The 22,476-nt window shown below is 45.0% G+C and overlaps 1 protein-coding gene across 4 annotated transcripts in view; it reads right to left on the bottom strand.

The window, feature by feature from the left end:
• Positions 1–22,476, bottom strand: part of znrf2b (zinc and ring finger 2b) — a 90,185-nt gene that overhangs the window by 18,542 nt on the left and 49,167 nt on the right. For all 4 annotated transcript variants that reach the window (XM_080769196.1, XM_080769194.1, XM_080769195.1 and 1 more), the window contains exon 2: positions 19,366–19,461. In XM_080769196.1, the coding sequence (XP_080625322.1) occupies positions 19,366–19,461 (96 nt within the window). The remainder of the gene's footprint in view (positions 1–19,365; positions 19,462–22,476) is intronic.

Here is a 22,476-nt window from a genome sequence, read left to right as displayed (position 1 = left end):
GATAGAGAGAGACACAGAGAGAGAGAGAGAGAGAGAGATGCAGAGGGAATGAGAGAGAGTTGAGGGGGGAGTAAAATGAAGAGAGGGACAGAGAGACGCACACTGGCAAGGACACACACACACACACACACACACACACACACACACACACACACACACACACACACACACACACACACACACACACACACACGCGCACACACAGTTATGCCTGATTCATCCTTGGCATCATGCCACGTCGCACACCACCACCGAAAAATAGCTGATCTTCTATTTTTGATGCTCAGTATGAATGAGGGTTTAGGACAGCAGGCAGGCTTTCATGGATGCTCTGCAGCAGAGTGGCTTCTGACTCCATGTCTGAGAGGTTGGTGGGGTGAACGGTTCTCGAGTTACGTGGATTACAGACACACACACACAACCTCAACATTTGCACCGGTTAATTATTTTGACGCCTTTTCCAAAAAGCCCTGCGGTGGAGCAGGTCGGACGGCAACGACGCAAAGCATTCAGTGGAGCCCCGGCGCTGCTCTGTCTCATATACAGTCATTATTTGTAAAATAACTACTATATACTTCCTTCAGGTGTTACAGATGATACTCATTCTGTTCCATTTTGTGCAGTGCATGGTTCTCAAACTTTTACATGTAGGCAAGGGGGTAACATGTCATTGGTTCGACCTCCCGTTAGATCGACCATTACTAACCCTATCTCTAACTCTGACCTAAACATAACCGCAAGCACGGGAGCAACGCATCCCTCACCAACCTTAATCCGGTCGAACTAACCTGCCTGTGTGTATTAATAACCATACAGTGGGGATGATAATACACACTGGAAGAGACAGTAGCAGAACACAGTCAGCACGATGCTACCAGGAAATTATATGTTGCCTCCCTGGCCCGGGAGTGTTTTTATTTGTCGTTCTCTAGTGTTTTTATTCGTCTCCATTTACAATTTAGGCATTTATGTAGCAGACGCTCACATCCAGAGCGACTTAAAATTGAAATAGGCAGAATAAGCATGAACTAGTCAGTAAACAAGGCAAATACAGTGTAGTGACTCAAAGAAACAAGGATACCACTAGGTAACATAGCATCTGTCTAAAATAATATGCTATCCAAATCATGTTCTTAACATTTTGTCATCGAGAAACGATCTAAGAAAGAAACAAAACATGAGAACAAGAGACATGTGCACTAGTCGCATAAACACGAGTATACGCATGCAATAGCAGGTCACATAATATGTCAACTCATCACCAAGTCTGCCATTCAGTCCGTCTGTATACTGTATGTGTGTCTGTCTGGCGCAGGCTAAAGTACAGCAGTTCTGTAATATTACAACCACTCTCTATCATTAGATAGAGATCCCTGAGACAGGCTCAAAGTGCACGCTTTCATCACGGCTCCACAACAAAACATTCCCCGCCGGAGACCCTGCAACGTAACAGCGGGTCACCTTAAACATGCAGACCAAGCAACAGGAGTTCTGAAGCTCTGTTTGGTAAATGGTACATTGATATACCGTAGTCTAAAGCACTTTACAGTGCATTACATTCACCCACTCACACACCGACGGCAGAGGAAACCATGCAAGGCACCAACGGGTTCAGTGTCTTGCTCAAGGACAGTACCGTCGCTAGGCATATGTGCAAGATGCATAGGGCAACACGCCGAGGGGGGGCAACAAAATATGCCAAATAGTGCCAAGCCAATCCTCATAATAAAACATTTCTCTGCGGTTCCGCTGCTTAAAAACGAGTGCCAGTGTGCGTCCTTGAGTTGTATGCGTGCTGCTCAGAGTTGGAGTTCCCCGCTTGGTCAAGCGTTATTTAGCACCAACCTAAACAAACATACGCGTAGGGCGACCACCGACTCAAGGACTCAAGAACCTTCTCCACTCGGACACTATACCTCCTGAGCCACTGCCCCAATATTTTTATGTTAGGCCTGATTTATACTTGGCTGCGTGCCGGACTGCCGGTGCGTGCTGCACACCTACATTAGCTCAAGTGAGCTTGTAGAACGGCTATTGCAAGGGTAAGAAGTAACCCTGAGTTGTGTCTGCTCTCCAGTCGTCCTATCCCCACATTATAGGCAATCAACTGAGTGAGCCCCCAGGGCCAGGACAAGTGGGTGTATGAGTGGCGCAGTGTGACTCTCATCACGTCCCCCCCCCCACCCCACCCCCACTGGAGCGGAACACACAGGCTGCCCACGGTGTCCCTGCATGGGGGACTGCTTTGTTTGACCACCTTCACTGATAAGACTGTCAACAACTTACTGCTCCCCAAACACCTGTCATTAGCTGCCCATGAGTCACGCCTCTCTCTCTCTCTCTCTCTCTCTCTGAAGTGTCAGGTAGCACCTACTGTACCACTGGGCACAGAGGCAGCACACCCCCTACTTTTGTTTTTCCATGAGCGAAGTGATGAGGTGACTATTATTGGCTCCGACAGCTGGAAACCTGTCCAAAAATGTTACTTTTCAGGATTCAAATTCTATGAAACTATATGAAAAGTAAGCAGATCTGCGTTTGGAGCTTGCAGATCTGCTACTTTTGATGCTTTAGTGTGACGCTGTCCCCACAAAAGGACAGAATATGGAGCTAATAGGTTTTTGCCCGACAGAGACGACATACACGTAGCTGTTTCACACCCTGAGGAGTTCTGAACCCTTAGTCACGTCTCACAGCGACAGCACCGGGAGGAGCGAGCGTGGCTGGCAAGCACTGCAGTCTCTGCAGCTCCCCCAGTACAGCACACCAAGAAAATCACTGCTCTCCTCTCCACTCGTGTGTGTGTGTAACCACATATATGTACGATATCGTCGGTGTCAGGCAGAATCCTCTTATCTACACATTCTAACTTTGTGTTTTCTCGAAAATCAAACTTGATTGTGCAGTCCGGGTAGGGATTGAGGCATTACCCCAGGTGAAGGAGTTCAAGTATCTCGGGGTCTTGTTCACGAGTGAGGGGAGGATGGCGAAGGAGATCAGCCGGGGAATCGGAGCGGCAGGGGCGGTATTGCAGTCGCTGCACCGCACTGATGAAAAGAGAGTTGAGCCAGAAGGCAAAGCTCTCTACCGAGCAATCTTCGTTCCTACTCTCACCTATGGTCATGAAGTGTGGGTCATGACCGAAAGAATAAGGTCGCGAATACAAGCGGCCGAAATGAGTTTTCTTCGACGGGTGGCTGGCATCTCCCTTAGAGATATGGTGAGAAGTTCAGTCACACGAGAGAGACTCGGAGTAGAACCGCTGCTCCTTCGCCTGGAAAGGAGTCAGAGGTGGTTCGGGCATCTGGTTAGGATGCTTCTCGGGCGCCTCCCTAAGGAGGTCCTTGACGCACGTCCCACTGGGAGGAGACCCCGGGGCAGACCAAGGCGCAGTTGGAGGAAATACATCGACTCACTGGCCTTGGAACGTCTCGGAATCCCCCAGGAGGAAGTCACTAATGTTGCATTTTCAAAGTTGAAGAAACAGAGAGGAAATAGCAGCGTGAAACGTGGTGAGCTTGCAGATGAACTAATTCATCTGTGAATCAATAAAGTGCAGAACAGGGAGGCGCAGAGGCAGAGAAGTCTAAATGCTAGAGGGTTTATTATTCCTAAATCCAGGATACAAGGCAACATCACACTTAACATACAACAATGAACTGACAAGGAACTCAACAAACCAGGGCTATTAATACACAAAAGGAAAACAGGGCACAGGTGAACATAACTCAAAATCAAGACAGGGATTGGCTAAGAGACTAACAAGACACAGGTGGAGCAAACTAATAATCACAGGTGAGACAAGACAGGTAACCATAACCACAAAGGAAACCAGGGCACTAAATACTACAAAATAAAAGAGCTCAACACTAAAACACACAAACTAGGAACAAGGAACACTGGAACACAGCAGAAAACGTCACGGATCGTGACAACAGTTGTTTTTTTAATGTTTGATAGGACTAAAGTATACAATTAGTTATTTTAGTTATTTGTCATATATATGCCGGACGGTGCAATTTCTGTTCACGAGGCCTAAAAAGAAAACTGAAAGTATTATTCATGTCCCAATGCCAAAAACACAATCGTTATTAATCGTCATTAATTGTATGACAATTAATTGTCAAGTAAAATGTCATGATCGTGAGTCGTGACAGCCCTACTCTGTACCGGCTATACTTTCCTTTACCCAGCCTTATGGTCTCCTCTCCTCGTGCTCCTGTCCTAATTGGCGACACAGTGTGTCTGTCGCCCAGTCGCTGTTGAAGTGTTGACTGACAATTTACAATTTAGGCATTTAGTAGACGCTCTTAATCCAGAGTGATTTACAGTAAGCAGGAACACCAAGCATGTGTCTGACGAGCGATAAAAACAAAGGAATACATAAAGCCTGGGTTTGAAAAGATATACTAGATTTTCTTCAAATCCAGATCTATATTGTGCGCATCTGAGCGATGGTCACCGAGTTATGGCCATTTCAATGTTAGAAACTATTGTAACACTGTAGTGCCCATATATGTATTGTGTGTGGAATTTAGGTTTCTTTTTGGTATGACTATCGTCATGGCAGACCCCTGAACAGTGCTATGCTGGTTTCAAGATTGGTGATGATCGGAGCAAGGGGGCGCCTCGCAAGTCTGCATGTTAGTTACATTTGTGATGTCCACCGCCCGCAGCCCGAAACGCAATACGGTATAGCCTGTAGCCAGCTTTGTACTAGCTGGCAAATGCACAGCAGCCCCACCTGTTTTGTCTGCAGCCCGTGGGCCATAGATCCTATTGTGTATGTATGGGACATAGCTACAGTAGAGAGCGAGAGAGAGAGAAAATATGTAAAACAAAAGAGAGTCAGACTAGTAAGCAAACAAAAGAGAGCCGGAATGAGATAATGAGGATGGAGGCAAACTAGTAGAGGATTGTGGGAAAGTCGGAAGAAAGGAATTAGGGCAACACAAGATGTGGGTGCAGTGGGCGACAGATTGACAACTAAAAGGCTGCAGCACAGTGTAGAGGAGGTTTAAAAAAAATATATAAATAAGAAATAGAAAAGAAAAAAGAGCTGCCACCCTCCCCTCGATCTATACTTCCATTTCTTTTTACATTTCTCTCTGTGTGTCTCTCTGGCTTTCTCTTTGTCTGTATTCTCTTCTGTCCCCCCTCTAGCTTCTCTGGATGGCTGGCTGGCTGTGTGCTTGTCCTGTCCTGTGCTGTGCTGCTGCAGAGCCAGGCTGACAGAGATGGAGCTATAAGGCTATAACCGTAGAGGCAGGAGGCAGAGAGCTAGTAGGGCACAGCATAGAATGGACTGGAGGAGAGGAGAGGAGGGGAGGGGAGGGGAGGTGTGACAGGGGGTGAGGAGAGGAGAATGGGGGGAGAGGAGAACGGGGAGCAGCACAGTGATAATCTCTCTTGTCTGGCTCCATTACTCTCTCCACTACATGACTGATGAGCAACACCAGAACTGCGCACTGGGAATATCATCGCACGCACGCGCACACGCACACGCACACAGACACACAGACACGGTGGCCACTGGTCCACATGCAGGCTGGTGTAACAGCAGCTGTGCTACAAAACAAACTGGAAATAAGTAGCTACAGTGTCACGGCCCAATATAGTGTTTGGAACAGGAACCCACCCGGGGAGAGAGAGGTCACCAGAATGTCACCTCTGGGTGGCCTCGTCGTGTCCTCGTCAAACACTCTTTTCAGCCGGTTAAGTCTCAGCTATTCTTTAGTCGTGCACTGGTGTCCTGCTCAGTTAACAGCAGATCTATAAGCTCACAACGCGGTGAACGAGCCACATTCGTGAGCTTGCAAATCTGTTATTTATGTCACGCAACACCAGCGTGCAACCCAGTATAAATCAGGCTGTACCTGAAGTGTTATGTTCATTAGCTCCATTGCCAAAGCTGCACTATGTAACTTCTCTGTTCTAACCCTGGATTTGAACCCGGGGGTCTCGATGCGCAAGTGCTGGAACATTTTACCACTGAGCCAATAGACTGAATAGAGCCTGATGTCTGATGATTGCTCCTGTCTGGGGAGGAATTTAATAGAGATCTTCAGGTCGAAATTCATGTCGAAACCAGAAACGGGATTGCGTCAAAGGCCGTGTCCAACCTAGACACAGAGCTTGTGTCTAGGTTGGACACGGACTTTGAAGCAAATCCGAGCAGGGACACCAAATACAACTACCCCAATAGTATGTTATATTGTATTAAAAACGTCCTACACACTGTCGGACACTGTCAGACAAGAACATTTTATTTACACTGGGGTTTTTTGGTTTTTGTTTTTTTAACACAATACAGTTAAAACTGTAGTCCTCTGGCTGAATGGACTTCCATTATTGGCTGAGCTGTGACAGTTTCTATTTACAGTACATTGAAATCGTATGAATGTATCCATTATTGTCTCTATAATGCAAGCTAACCCTAATAAACTAAAACTAAGCCATTTCAAAAAGAAGAATAAAAAATAAACTAGCAAACCCACTTTAAAAACTAATCAAAACTAACATTTTAATTGAAAGAAAAAAGTTCCAAGCACAAAAAAAACAGAAAAAGCCAAACTGTAATAACCTTGCTGAATGACGCACTACAGTGGCTGGTCAAAGCGGAACTGAGCGGAACAGAATGTAAATTAGCTACAGATTAAGCAGTGCACTGGGACGCACGCTAACAGGCATTCAATTAAAAGGCAGATCAAATGAAAGCGTGGATGAATGGGAACCAGACAGCTGACTGGGAAGGCAATTTATCTTCACTGGCAGCAAGGAGGCTCCATCTGTAGTCCCATAGGGTTGTTCCACCATTAAGAAGTCAATGTACTGCAAACTGGCGAAAATGTGCACGCCGGGAAGTACCGCTATACTGTACTTTAGCGCAATTTGAGGTACTTGAGTATTTAGTTGTTGTCGGGCAGAAACCTCTTATCTCCATATTCTAACTTTTTGTAGTTTCTTCTTGAATAAAATATAAAGGCCTACTACTTCATCATGCTGTCACACGAAAGCATCAAGAGTAGCAGATCTGCAAGAACGCTGCAAAGCTTGTAGATGTGCTACTTTTGCTGTTTTTGGACATGAGGTTTCCACCCGCTTTCAGCCCGTTGGAAATTCTTGTTTCAGCCTGGGCCTGGGCTTAGCGGTCCAGGCACATTGGCTCATAATCCAGCATGACAGTGTGTCACAGGTTCGAGTCCCGATCATGACGACCTTTGCTGCATGTTTTCCCCCCCATCTCTCTCACTGTTTCCTGTCTACCTACTGTATCTAGAAAAATAAATTCATATTCCAAACAACACAGATTCCAGACTAATATCTACGCAGTGATATGTCTGGCCATGCCAGGCTACAAATATTTAACTTTTTACTTCACTACAATTATCTGAAAACTTTAGTTTGTCTAGTTACTTATACTTTGCTGATTTAGATTAGTATTACCACACGTGGTTGTGAGCCTGCAGCTTTGCTATTTGTGAAAGATTTGGACACATTTAGAAAATAATGATAATAATTTTGGTATTTAAGTTGATTGATGACCAATACCTTTGTACTTCACTCAAGTATCCCACTAATAAAGCGTCTGACTCACCCAATGCTCGCCCCAACATACCTTTCTCTCCTCTCCTCTCCAAATGAGGTCCTGAAATAAGTGACCACTAGACCTACCACCTGTCCTCTTGACACCATGCCTTCCCCAATCTTCCAGACCATTGCACCTGATCTGCTCCCCTTCATTGCCTCCATCGTCAACACATAATGTAACTTTGGCCCAGGTTCAAGTAACTTCAGTCCTGATTCTTCTACATCTATCAGCAGCTTTTGACACTATGAACCACCAGCTGCTCCTTAAGTGGTTCTCCTCCTCCCTGACCGACCGAACATTTGGAAAGGTTTGCTTTCATCACCCTGCACCCTCCTAACCGGGGTCCCCCAGGGATCTGTACTTGCCTGTATACAATATCTCTTGGCGCTGTGATCTCTGCTCAAAATGTATCTTATCACTGCTGTGTAGATGACACTCAACCGTTTCTACCACCCTGCCACTCAGGACAGTTAGAACTCACTTCCAATCGTTCGTCGTAGTCTGAAGACTCACCTCTTCAGACTCCACCTTAGCCCATATAGCACTTGTAGCACTTGCCCTAAAGGCTCAAATACAGAGAGACAGCGAGATCAATTCGTGGCGGTGACGACTCGCCACGACCTATTTTTTTACGCCATGACGTATTCTTCATTATCCGCCGTGGCGAGTACAGAATCCGCCATTGTTTATTTTTTTTTTGCGTGCCGTGGTGCAGGTTTTATTGTCCTACTAGTACTATTCTCGGAATTATTTCATCCTCTTGTAGCGTAACGGTTAGCGCTCTCGCCCCTATAGTCAAGGCACTGTGCCGGGCCAGGTTCGATTCTTGCAAAAAACAAACTTTTTTTTTTTAAAGTTATTTTTTTACCCGTACATACAGTGTGTGTGCGTGCGTGCGTATACAGTGTGCGTGTGTGTGCGTGCGTATACAGTGTGTGTGTGTGTGTGTGCGTGCGTGCTTCATCGTATTTATTATTATTATTATTATTATTAATATGCAGGTAATAATAATAAATACGATGAAGCACGCACGCACGCATATACAGTGTGTGTGCGTGCGTGCGTATACAGTGTGCGTGCGTGTATGCGTGCGTATACAGTGTGTGTGTGCGTGCGTGCGTGCGTGCGTGCGTGCTTCATCGTATTTATTATTATTACCTGCATATTAATAATAATAATAATAATAATAAATACGATGAAGCACGCACGCACACACACTGTATACGCACGCACGCATACACGCACGCACACTGTATACGCACGCACGCACACACACTGTATGTACGGGTAAAAAAATAACTTTAAAAAAAAAAAGTTTGTTTTTTGCAAGAATCGAACTTGGCCCGGCACAGTGCCTTGACTATAGGGGCGAGAGCGCTAACCGTTACGCTACAAGAGGATGAAATAATTCCGAGAATAGTACTAGTAGGACAATAAAACCTGCACCACGGCACGCAAAAAAAAAATAAACAATGGCGGATTCTGTACTCGCCACGGCGGATAATGAAGAATACGTCATGGCGTAAAAAAATAGGTCGTGGCGAGTCGTCGCCATGGCGGATTCTGTACTCGCCATGGCGGATTCTGTACTCGCCACGGCGGATAATGAAGAATACGTCATGGCGTAAAAAAATAGGTCGTGGCGAGTCGTCGCCGCCACGAATTGATCTCGCTCCACCTGCAAATACAACGCAATTGATAAACTTTGTAACATATTTTACTATTTTGAAAAAACAAACAGATAGTTATAATGAAAAACACACAGGGGTGGCAGTGAATAACACACACACACACACACACACACACACACACACACACACACACACACACACAGCTAGCTAGTCAGCTCAGCCAAGTGAAGTGGGGTGACTCTTCACTCTGCAGTCATAGTCTACTGTGTTTGCCCTCTCCCAAGCCTCATCTAATCTTTATTTCTCTATTTTCTCCAGCTCCAGCTTAAGCTCCAACCTTTTCCCCCTGTTTTTCTTTCCATCCCAACTCCTGATCCTGTGTTTGCCTCTGTGAGCCCTCTGATATTAAATAAAGTCCATTCTCCTTCCTTCCCTCCCTCCAAACTCATCTGTCCTTATCTCCTCTCAGTGTCCCCAGACTCTCCACCTGACTGAGGTGACAGCAAAGGAACATTGCACAGTGCTTCTCACACATTGTCACGTCACCCCCAGCTAAAGTTGTTAATATCGCCTCACATTCAGTACAGCCACTTTATCCATGTATATGTTGGCTATTAAAACATACATCACACCACTGGGTGTTGTTGACGCCTGCCACCGGTACCAGTGGTGCCGGTGGCAGGCGTCAACAACACATACTGTATAGCCTCCAGTAAGACAAGACAACACAGTGCAGTGCATGTGAGAGTGCACGGTCCACACAGAAGCATGGCAAACAGTCAGGGAGGGGGAAGACGACTCCAGAGAACTATTTCACACCGGCTCAAACACTTCACAGAATGTGGCATGGGGGGGGGGGGACGGGGGGACGGACGGGGGGTAAGAAAAAGTCCAAGTCACGATTCACCCTCTATTATCTAAGGTTCCATTACCACGCTGCTGTAGCAGGCTGCACCAGCCAGAGTCGTGATGCATCTCTGCAGCTGCAACAGGAGGGCTCAAGGTCGGACGGCTCCCCATGCATTTGGGGACATAAAGCAGTGTAGTGAAACGCACGCACGCACGCACGCACGCACGCACGCAATCTGAGACACTCATGGATGGATAAGTGCATGTCTGCCGTTCGAAAGTTCAAAGCCAGCTGCTTCATTAGCCACATGACACAGCTCTGTAACATGCATGTATGTCTCCCCGTCTCTCTCGTTGTCTCTCAATTCAATTCAAGGGGGCTTATTGGCACGAGAAGACGTGGAACAAAACAATAACATTGGATATACAATTCAATATGAAATAAAAAAATCACACCCGTGTGAACTGAGTGGTGCAACTCCCCTCTCTCTCTCACCCCCCCTCCTCTCTCTCTCATAGGCAACAGTGCAGCACTGTCTCTCTCTCTGTTTCTGGCACAACAGCGCCCCTACTGGTACTCCTCATACTGGTGCTCATTAACGTCACATAGGTGAACACATAGGTGAACCAACACATAGGTGAACACGGACATTGCTGTTCCTTGGAGTGGTTGCACCACTCAAAAATGGGAATACAGAGCTGTGTTACATTGCAACTTAGAGGGAAGACTATCTTACAATTTGTTTTTGCGTTTTCTGTAAGAAGTAGCTACATCACTCAACGGCATCACAGTCTTGGAAGACCATAGATATCTTGTGCCTGGGTCTTGACACAGCCTCTGCTGTGGCTGAGAAGACCAATACGTGAGAGGCAGACTTGGCCGTAGGCCCGTAGGTGACAAACGTCTAAAGGCCGGTCCCAGGGTTGGTGATGGTGTGGCAGTGTCTAGTTGTTTTTGCTTCCTATTCGTCCTCTTAGCTTCATGGTGTTGAGCCAGTATGGTTTCATATGCGAGCGCCTGCTGCCACTGGAGGCGGTCCTTTGCTACATCTTCCCACGTGACAGGGCTGATGTTAAAAGACTTGAGGTCTTGTTCCACACTCTCTCTGCGAGCTTCCCAAAAGTAGAGGCAGCTTTTCCGATGCGGCCACTGAGTTCAGCATCGATTGACAAGTTGTCTGTGATTGATGGTGGACTCCCGAGACCAGGGAAGGTTTTTACGGCTTCCAGTGTGTAGTTGTTGACGGTGATAGAGGGGGGATTTCCAGTGCCCTGAGTGTCTTGGTTTTGTTTAGACTGATGGTCAGGCTGAAGTCCTGACAGGCTTCATGGGTGAACTGGTCCATGAGGGTTTGCAGGTGCTCCTGAGTGTGCTACAGTACCACTGCTGTGTCATTGGCAAACAGCAGGTCCTGGATGATGACTGGCCTGACCTTTGTTTTGGCTTTCAGACGGGAAGGGTTGAATAGGTTACCATCTGTCCTTGTGTGAAGGTAGACTCCCTCAGTTGCTGTACTGGAAGCTTGGCGCAGGAGGAGGTGGGACCTTCCTGCCTGTGATTCTGGGTAGATCTTCTCCGCGAGAACCATGGAGTCTATTCAGTGCAACTCTGGCAAAGAGTTTACCGCTAGTGCCAAGTAGAGAGATTACCACGGTAGTTGTTACACTCACACCTGTCTCCCTTGTTCTTATACAGGGTGATGAATGACGGTGGAATCCCTCATATCCTGTGGTACAGTAAGATAAGAGAACGCAGTGCCGTGCACGGTCCACACAGAAGCATGGCAAGCAGTCAGGGAGGGGGAAGACGACTCCAGAGAACTATTTCACACCGGCTCAAACACTTCACAGAATGTGGCATGGGGGGGGGGGGGGGGGGGGGTCCAGGTCACGATTCACCCTCTATTATCCAAGTTTCCATTACCACGCTGCTGTAGCAGGCTGCCCCAGCCAGAGGCATGATGCATCTGCAACAGGAGGACTCAAGGTCGGACGGCTCCCCATGCATTTGGGGACATAAAGCAGTGGCGTCAGTGTCACGCACGCACGCACGCAAGCACGCACGCACTCTGTGATCTGTGATGGACCACGCACTCACGCAATCTGTGAGACTCATGCCTACATGTAGGTCTGCTTTGTGTGCCGTTCGTAAGTTCCTAGTCAGCTGCTTCATTAGCCGCATGACTGTAAACAGCTCTGTAACATGCTCCCTGTCTCTCTCGTTCTGTCTCTCATGACTGTAAACAGCTCTGTAACATGACTGTAAACAGCTCTGTAACATGACTGTAAACAGCTCTGTAACATGACTGTAAACAGCTCTGTAACATGACTGTAAACAGCTCTGTAACATGACTGTAAACAGCTCTGTAACATGACTGTAAACAGCTCTGAAACATGCATGTCTCCCTGTCTCTCTCGTTCGGTCTCTCATGACTGTAAACAGCTCTGTAACCTGACTGTAAACAGCTCTGTAACATGCATGCATGTCTGCCTGTCTCTCTCGTTCTGTCGATTCAATTCAAGCAGGCTTATTGGCGTGAGAAAACGTGGAACAAAACAATTCAATATAAAATAAAAATGGGAATAAAGAGCTGTGTTACATTGCAATTTAGAGGGAAGACTTACAATTTGTTTTTGTGTTTTCTGTCAGAAATAGTTCACTAGTATCACTATCACATCACCGAAATGAGTTGAAGATGGATGAACTATCACATCACTAAATGTTAGCGTTGTATAAACTTTTGAAACAGTTGGTAGCAGTATTTCAATGTTTTGCATTCAATTTGTACAAAACCTTTGCTACAAATAGCAGCAATTTATTCAAATGCAAGTAAAGGCAGTTGCTCTGTTCATATTTCATATGTACCGAGGTCATTTGGTGTATACAGTGCAGGGATACACACAATGATTTGTAGTCAGTGGTTTATTCCATTAGACATCCTTGTTGCTCTCACAACAGCTCACAAATCTTGTGAAGTACATTGTTGTACTTTACACAACAGTTACGGGGAGTTTTTTTGGTTGTTGTCATTAGTCATGTTTTCATACTCTCCTTGGGTGATTGTAATCTGTGGGAAGTATGTGTGTCTGATGTCTTGCTACAGTGGGCAAGTGGTTAGGAAGGGTAGCTCAGTTTCTACCTCATTTTGTGTCTTTTCTGGGGAGCCAGGTCAATGGCCTTTCTCGATCGAAAGACTGTGTTCACTGAAGTACTCTGTACCTAGTCAAAGTTTTAGTCTTAGTTTTGGATCACAGTGCTCATGTATTCTGCTAAGGTGTAGCTCTCTCTCTCGCACACTCGCGCGTGCCTGCACACACAGTACACACACACACACACACACACACAAACAAACCCTCAAAAATAGAGTTTGTTGGGTTCTTCCGGACAGCAACGATATTATGAAGATAGGAGATTTCTGCCCGACAATGAAACGTGTCCTCTGCGTTTATCCATCATAACTATTAGGAGCAGTGGCTGCAGCTGAACTATTTTCTTATGTCAACATCTGTCACTTCCAACTTAATTATTCAAATCAGGTGTGCTGTGGGCAGAAAGCCAGCAGACAGACAGACAGACAGACAGACAGACAAACCACATTATAAGCCTGTTCCGCAGCCTTTTACAGCTCCAACGCCATGGGCTGTGTGTGGAACTCTCAAACACACTGTAGTCCGTGCGGTTCCCAAAGTCGTGACCCATTTTAATTTAATTTCACTACCCACTATATCCACTTAAAGCCTATTATTGTCTCCACCAGGCCATCCGCCCGTCCGTCCTTGGGATTTTATGCCAACCACACATTATTATTGCAATATATACAGCTCTACAAAAGTCATGCATTATGTTTTCATTTACTATATCAGCACTCGCACATCCCATACCATAAAGATATATTTATTTTAACCACTTTTACTAGGCTACTTTGAGCATAGGCTAAATTATAGAAAATTAAATGTAAGAACTCCACACATGGAAATAAATAAATAAATACAAATTGGGAGCTCTCAGCACATGACATAACGATGTGTTGAGTGAACTTGTTTCATATTCACAATGAATTGTCAATAGCCTATAGTCTAGTCTAGTCTAGTATTTAGTCCAGAGTCTAAAAACTAGGCTATAGGTTAGTAGAGGACTGGACCGTTTCCCTGTGTGGGATAGATAGTCAAGTTGATCTGAAGATTAGAGGTCCTTAAACATCAGTTCACTTTCTTCTTTGGGTCAATTCAGGGCAATGGTCTTTCTTTTGTTCAAGATTCTAACTGCTTTATTACATTGTTTTAGCTGCTTTTATAAAATAAAATCATGTGATTCATGTGTTTTGCCGTATGTTATGAATGGCTTTACGTGTTGGAGTATTGTGTCCTGTATTGCATTGACAATGAGCATTGATAACTACTCCCGAGTTTAACTCATTTTGGGCGGGAACCCCTTTTGGGTTATGCTTTAGCTATTGAAAAAAAGCAGATCTACAAGCTATGAGCTTGTAGGTCTGCTATTTTTGAAAAATCGAACGACTGACATAGAAACATAGCTTTTTCAGAAAACTGTCAGGATGTAGAAGACATTTTTAAGAATCTGATCTCAGGTCAGAATGGGTTAAATAATATAATGAGGCTTGAGACCTGTCCATTCAGGACAGGCAGGCTACGGCATGCACTCCAGCAAACAAGCATCCTTCCTTAATCCATCAAGTCTGCTTGACAGATGAGTGTTGCCCCGGAGCCACCGAGGCACCGCCAAACCTTCCCGCCGTCAAACAAAATGCCAGCGCTGCAGTCCAAGAGGAAGCAGGTCTAGTCGGGGAAAGAGGAGGGGGCTTCCCTCAAAATACCACAGGTCAAAACCAGTGTCTGTGACGATGATGATGAGTCAGCCTCACTTCCATCGTTACATGAAGGCCTTTTAACAACTTAAACCCTATATTATCATGGTTGACTGGGGTCCCTCAGGGCTCTATACTAGTGTCTATATCTGTTTTCTGTTATTGTGGGGATAAAGCTTTAGCCGGGAATAGCTGATCGACAACCTTGCGACGCGTGAGCTGTGAGCTTGTCGATCTACGGAAGCCTTCCACACAATAACTCGGCTGTGACACAGAGCTGTGAGGACAGAGAATGCAGCCATTAGGCTATCCCTGTGTGGCCACCAGGGGAAGGAATCATACACGCATATACAAACATCTAATCAATACCCGATTCGAGTGTAAACATAGCTCACTGAGCTATACAGAGAGTAGCCTACATCATGCATTGTCATTTCCATGTAATAACGTATTAAAAGACCAAAAAAAACAACCCAAAAATATATACAGTATTTACATTTATAGGAATGGTTTGATGTCAAACTCTTCATTTAGACCGTATGGGGCTATAGTTTGACACACAAAAGTGTGTGTGTGTGTGTGTGTGTGTGTGTGTGTGTGTGTGTGTGTGTGTGTGTGTGTGTGTGTGTGTGTGCATCATACCACTACGGTGTCATGTGACAGAAGAAAGAGGAATTAGATTTCAACAAGCCACAACGAGCTGCGCACACAAACTGTAAGAAAACCACGCCACAACAAGTGGAAAATCGTGTGCAGAGTGCGCGTGCATGTGTGTGTGTGCACCTATTGTCTGTGCCTATCATATTGATGAGATGTTCTGTACAGCACTTTGGTACAATACAAATTGTTTTTAAATGTGCTTTATAAATAAATGTGATTTGATTTGGGCATGCAGTGTTTAGCATACTGTAGCTCTCCTATCCCCGAGAGAAAGCTAGAGGAAATTGTCCAGCTATTCCAGCTGATAAGGCTGAGCTCTTAAATCAATTCCCTGCCATGCAGTGTGCCAGCAGAGCCAGTTGAGCACAGACGGCCCAAGCTCTGCTTCTCCTCAAACAGTTTGAGGAGTTGCATTAGGAAAGCAATGCCATACTGTAATGCCACGGCAATGCCATGTACTCTGAGATGTAGTGCAGTAGTAGAAAGGATAACAGCCAGGACAGTTAAACCAAGATCAAAAGATCACATGTCAGTCATTTCTTGTACTAGCACCTGGATAAAAGGCTTCGGCTGTCCGGGCCGCTCCAGTGTCTATCCCTCCTGCTCCTGTGATGAGGCACGCTGGTAGACTCCCTTTGTTTTCATGTAGTAGTGGAGTACGAGTAGTATAAAGGTAAATGTATAAGTACTTTTCACCACTTGTTAGGAAGAACGTTTATCTCCGAGTCTCTTTGAATAGGCCTCATTCATTGTGTTGTGCTGCATAGCTAAGACAATGCCCAACAATAAACTCCTCTGATTTCATATTCATGTCTTTATAGTCCTTTATAATCTGTATTCTGTAACGACCAGCAAACACAAAGCAAAAGGAGCAGAGGATGGAACAACAACAACAACAACAACAGCAGCAGGCTGATCAAAGCCTGATCAAATCAATCCAAAGGGGGATGTTATGATTACAAACACCATCTCCGTCTGCTTTGGACGCTACTCAAGACTGTCTCTCTGCGCATGTGTATGTGTATGCGTGTGCATGTGGGTGTGCGTTTGTGTGTGTGTGTGTGTGTGTGTGTGTGCGCTGGATATCATTGCAGTCATGCACAAACCTCATATCTCCATGTTATACTTTTGTATGTTTTCTTCCCCATAAGTTGATGCGCTCTTCTTGAAAATAGCGCCGATATGTTGTATATCACTATTTTAATAATAATGATGATAAAGACGATTCTACAAGAAATTATGACGTAGTCAAATTTGTCAGGTGAAATATGTGCCGTCTTTGTTATACTACATCTGTCCCCCTATTTTCTAACGTTTCCTTGTTTTTAACGTGTATGTTTCTCTGTCACAACCTCGCGGCCGTTGTTTTCGTTAGCTTGCAACGAAAGCTAGCGACTAGCGACCTTCCGATATCAAGACCGCTCCGCAAACCGTTCGGCCACCGCTGCCTCAAAAGGCACGCTACGGCACGCTGCCACTCAAGTTACCACTGGCCAATCACAGCGCATCTTTTCTGGGACTTATCGGACCCGAACAGGCGCTCTGTGACGCACACTCATGCTTCCACGGTGCTTTGCAAAGAATCTCAGGAATTGTTTGCCCTCCCTTGAGCACATACGCTCCACAGCCGAAAGGGGCTACCTTTATACTGTCTATGGTTAATATGTGATTGCCCCCCCCCTGGATCTGGTGGTTGAGGTCTTGAGGCATCTGTAGCCCGTTTCACACCAAAGTGAGGCATCATGTGCCAGGCTTTCGATATTTTTTCTCGCTAGGAGAAAGTCGCCCCAAAATCTAGAATATAGAACTTCAAAACAAGCACAACATTGCATGTATAGGTGCAAATTATGAAGTGTGAATGGTCGTGTCGGAAAAAAGGTTGTGGGTTAACAAAAAAACTACAGTAGGTACTACTGTACCTGGCCAGTATCCCATGACAGCCGTGCTGGCAACAACAGGCATGCCCGCTCTGCGCCCTCCTCCCAGTCATAATCCATGTCAGTGTTTCCGCTCTACGCCTTCCTGAGTCATAATCCATGTCTGTGTTTCCCAAAAGAATTCTTTGCATCCATGCAAAGAAAATAGCACAGCTACAAGCTCATGATGTGTTGCATCGCGCAAATCGGCTATTTTCACAATTAAATAGGGCTTGAGTTGTCAGGTCATTATGTATTGTTTTGATCCCATATTTTCAATGTTTTGTGTTTATTTAGTTTTAGTTTTTTTTCCTTGTCAATCTGCTATTTTGACGCTTCTGAATTTGAATCCTGAAAAGTAACAGTTTTGGGCATAATGAGAGATGATTTATCTTTTGGGGGTCTCAGCTGATGAAAAGGGTTGGAAACATTTTAATTTTGAGCAAATGTTTTAAAAAATATATTTTTAAAGCAAACATTTGTAACTCAAATCTTTGCTTCTGGGGGTTCCAGGAACAAAACATTTTGAGATGGGGGTCGCCGGGCCAAATATATATAATTGTGGGCTGGTTGACATTAAAAAGTTTGAGGACCACTGACATAGAAACTGACATAGAAACTGTAGAAGACATATTTGTAGAATCAGCCTCAGGTCTTAATGGGTTAACTCCCAAGTTGAGGGAGATTTATGATAGAACCGTGGATTATTTTCACTTTCGTTTGGAAGGCCACGTCAATATAAAACAAACAAACAGGGCTTTGCTCTGAAAGCGTAGCCGATACAGAGACGACCAGGGAGACAAGACAAGAAGACTGTTTAATTACATTGGAGCTCTGTTTACCTTGTAAAGCTGGGTCTGTATCCATCACGTAATCATATCAGCCGTGCTACATAGCGTCTCTGTCGGGTGACCTCATAATTATGTCCAAAAATGTTACTTTGCAGGATTTTAATTGACAAAAGTAGCGTTTCGAGCTTGTAGCTACTTTTGATACTTCCGAGTGACGCTGTATTATGATGAAGTGGGGCGTTAATTTACAACAAAAAAACCTATACCGTAACCACCTTTTGGTTAAGGTATGCCGCCTTTTACTTTGGCACTGTAAAGGCTCATACTGTACAGTACATAGTCTGGATTTCCGGTGGTGAGGTGACCACCGAACTACAACATGACGTCACGAGCCGCGGTGACGAGCAAACCACCGCCACCGCCCTTCTCTCTGTTTTTACTCACCACCGCTCAACGTTATTTCAGCTCCGGTGGTCAGCTCACCACCGGAGCGGTGGTCACCCCACCACCGGAGCGGTGGTCACCCCACCACCGGAGCGGTGGTCACCCCACCACCGAAAAATCCAGACTATATGTATGAGCCTTAAGTACATTTTGATGCCGATACAGAAAAGTTAATGAAAGAACAAGATTCCTGGGCAGAATGTCCTCTTTTCTCAACAAAAGTGGTCTCAAAACTCTTGCGGGTGCTCAAATTCCGCGATCAGTTTTATTGCTATGTTTAATTTAGTAAAAGGGAGGTAAAAGTAAAAGTTTCCACTGCAAGGTTGTTTGTATAAATATGACATTCCAAAAGCTCAAGTGTACACATTAGCAAAACAATAAGCAAACACACATCCCCAGAGGGCCACACACAAGCACTCACACGAGCACACACCCACACACACACACACACACACACACACACACACACACACACACACACACACACACACACACACACACACACACACACACACAACCCCCTTACTGATTGACAACAGTGAATGAAACTCATGGTCAATCAATAGATTGCTGTGATGGGGAACACACTTTGAAATTCAAGCCAGATAGCGGATGGTGTGCGTGTGTGTGCGTGCGTGCGTGCGTCAGCAGTCTTACCGTTATAGGTGACTCGGGGTTTGGTTAAACACATGACCAGATGGAGGTCCATCTCATCCGAGGAGACAAACTTGGAGCACACAGGGCACTTGAAGCCTGAATGAAGGAGGAGAACGCACACGCACACGCACACACACACACACACACACACACACACACACACACACACACGGAGAACATGAACTTAACCTCAAAGATTCAAAACAGAGCAATATACATAAACCTCACATGAGCATATAGGCACACAATAGAAACACATCTGAGAGTATCCGTTTTCTTTTTCATCTCCATATACCATTTTGTAAATGAATGCCCTACTTGATCATACAACAGTGTCACACAAAATCATTGCTGGAAATGTGGACATGTGAGTTCTCCATCCGACAGAGACGATATACAGACTAGAATAGGAACGACATGACTCCAATGTGGATCTCACAACAGCGCCCATACTGGTACTAATAGTCATACTCGTGCTCATTAACGTCACATACATACAGTAGGCGTCACATACATAGGCGGACACAGACATTGCTGTTCCTTGGAGTGGTTGTACCACTCAAAAAAAAGAAGTTCAGTCCGTAACAGCGTCTTCACTACAATTGGCGGTTAATGATAGAAGAGGTTGCACAGAATTATGCAAGCCGTTTAGCTAGCGCACGCACGCACACACAGGCTACTAGCCTCTTGCACAGCCACACAGTAATGCACAAACGTTGGTCACCGTTATGGTTTAGCTGCTGTTCCAGTCACAACCAATTATCTCAGCACAATGTCAGACAAAAAGAGCAATTAGACAGCGTCTCCCACGCCGCTCGTCAACACTTTAACATCCAGACATGATCTGTGTGTGTGCAGTAAGATCTGTGATTAATGACTGTGTTCAGCTGGTTCATTTCTCTCTCACACACACACACACACACACACACACACACACACACACACACACACACACACACACACACACACACACACACACACACACACACACACACACACACACACACACACACACACACACACACACACACACACACACACACACACACACACACACACACACACACACACACACACACACACACACACACACACACACACACACACACACACACCCCCTCCTGGAGTTTAAAACAGTTGTTGGCAGGGTCAAGTGATAAAGCTGTGGTTCTCAAAGTGGGGTGTGTGTGTGTGTGTGTGTGAGTGAGTGAGTGAGCTGTTTGTGTGTTGTGGCTGTTGAATCTTAAACAATCCCATACACCTGTTCACCATTCCTCCTGAGAACTGAGAACAGTCTACTCTGATTCTCAATGTTCTCAAGTTCAGCTGTGTGTGTTGGAGAGAGAGAGATATTGATTTAATGTAGTCACCTCAACACCTTTACCATTACCTTACTTGAACCCCCCCCCCACACACACACACACACACACACACACACACACACGGTTGCCGTGTGCTAATGAGCACTGCAGTAGACAGTCAGAGAATATTGTCAGCGTAGAGTAGAAACCTCACACTGCAGGATTTCAGCAAATCACGGGACAGACCGAGTAGAAACAAATTGTGGTATTTTATCATGAACATTGGTGAGGACCAATTATATGAAGATAGGTTGAAAAGTGGTGAAGTGGTCCTTTGGGTACATTTTGATACCCATACTTTAGTACTTTTACTCAAGTAAATTTTGAATTCCGGTTAGTACCAGCTAGAGTTTCTCTATATTGCAGTATTGCTACTTTTACTTCAGTAAAACGTTTGAGTAGTTTTTCCACCACTGGTTCAGACGGTGTTCAGCCGTCACCAGGCCTGTGCTTTAGCAGCAGTCCTCTGAATGACCATGACTCACACATTAATAATATAATAATATATACCACCTCCAGCAAATCACTGTCAAATGTGTGTGTGTGTGTGTGTGTGTGTGTGTGTGTGTGTGTGTGTGCAGATAAGGGGGGGACGGGACTACCGTATTTGACATTTTAATCTTCTCTTTCGTAAATGCAAAAACAGCCAATCTTTACTGTACATGCTCACACCGCGCTGCAATGTGGCACATTGTGAACGTGTAGATTGTCTATTTTTGTCAACAAAGTATTAAATTATGCTTGAGCGATTACATACTAACCGATTTAGCAAGTTATAAAAAAGCGATTAGATGATATACTGTATATTCAGAGGCATATATGTGAAAAACACGCCTTGTTTATTACATTTATTGAAAAAAGCGACCGATAAAAGATCATTGATAGTTCTCACATTATGCCGTTTCCTCCAGGAAATGACTGTCAACAGTTATATTTGTTTCTCTGTCAAATATATTGTAATTTGCGGTAAAAACTAAACTAAACTAAAATGTGTGTCAAGCGTGCACGCACACACAATTTCAACGTCATCCTCGTCTTGGGTGTTTCGTGTACCTCCGTTTCCTATTTCCAATTTCCAATGCAAGCATGCATGTGTAAGTGTGTGCCTCCATGTGGACACGTGCGCGCCACGCACAGTGCATCTCTGTGTGAGTGCATGAGGCGTGTGCACACTGTGCACGTTGCGAGGCGCTGCTTAGCGGCTGCTGAAGATGTTTGATTGTGTTAATGCTGGTGTGTTCACAGACCATTCTAAACGTTATCCTCAATGTGGTGACTCATCACTCATAGCCCCACCCTGACCCATCCTCCTCAGGCTCATCTCTCTCCCTCCATCTATGTCTCATTCACGTCTCTCTATGTCTCATTTCTCTATGTCTCTCTATGTTGCATTTCTCTCTGTCTCTCAATGTTTCATTTATCTCTGTCTCTCGTCTCTATGTCTCATTTATCTATGTCTCTCTATGTTGCATTTCTCTCTCTGTCTCTCAGTGTTGCATTTCTCTCTGTCTCTCGTCTCTATGTCTCATTTATCTATGTCTCTCTATGTTGCATTTATCTCTCTGTCTCTCAGTGTTTCGTTTCTCTCTGTCTCCTTCATTTCAAGGACCACCCGTTTTGTCATGCATTACATTGCATAAATAACAAAGAAACAGAAAACAAAAGCCAATCATTAAAACTGCACAGAAGGCAAGCACACATACTAGACAAAGTGCTTACCAAACAAGAGCTTTTTAAAGTGCTTCTTAAA

This window comes from Protomyctophum bolini (genome assembly GCF_963924005.1).
Source record: "Protomyctophum bolini genome assembly, chromosome: 7".
In the NCBI taxonomy this organism is placed as follows: Eukaryota; Metazoa; Chordata; class Actinopteri; order Myctophiformes; family Myctophidae; genus Protomyctophum; species Protomyctophum bolini.
The sequence above is the reverse complement of the archived record's forward strand: the minus strand, read 5'-3'. Positions and strand labels throughout refer to the sequence as shown.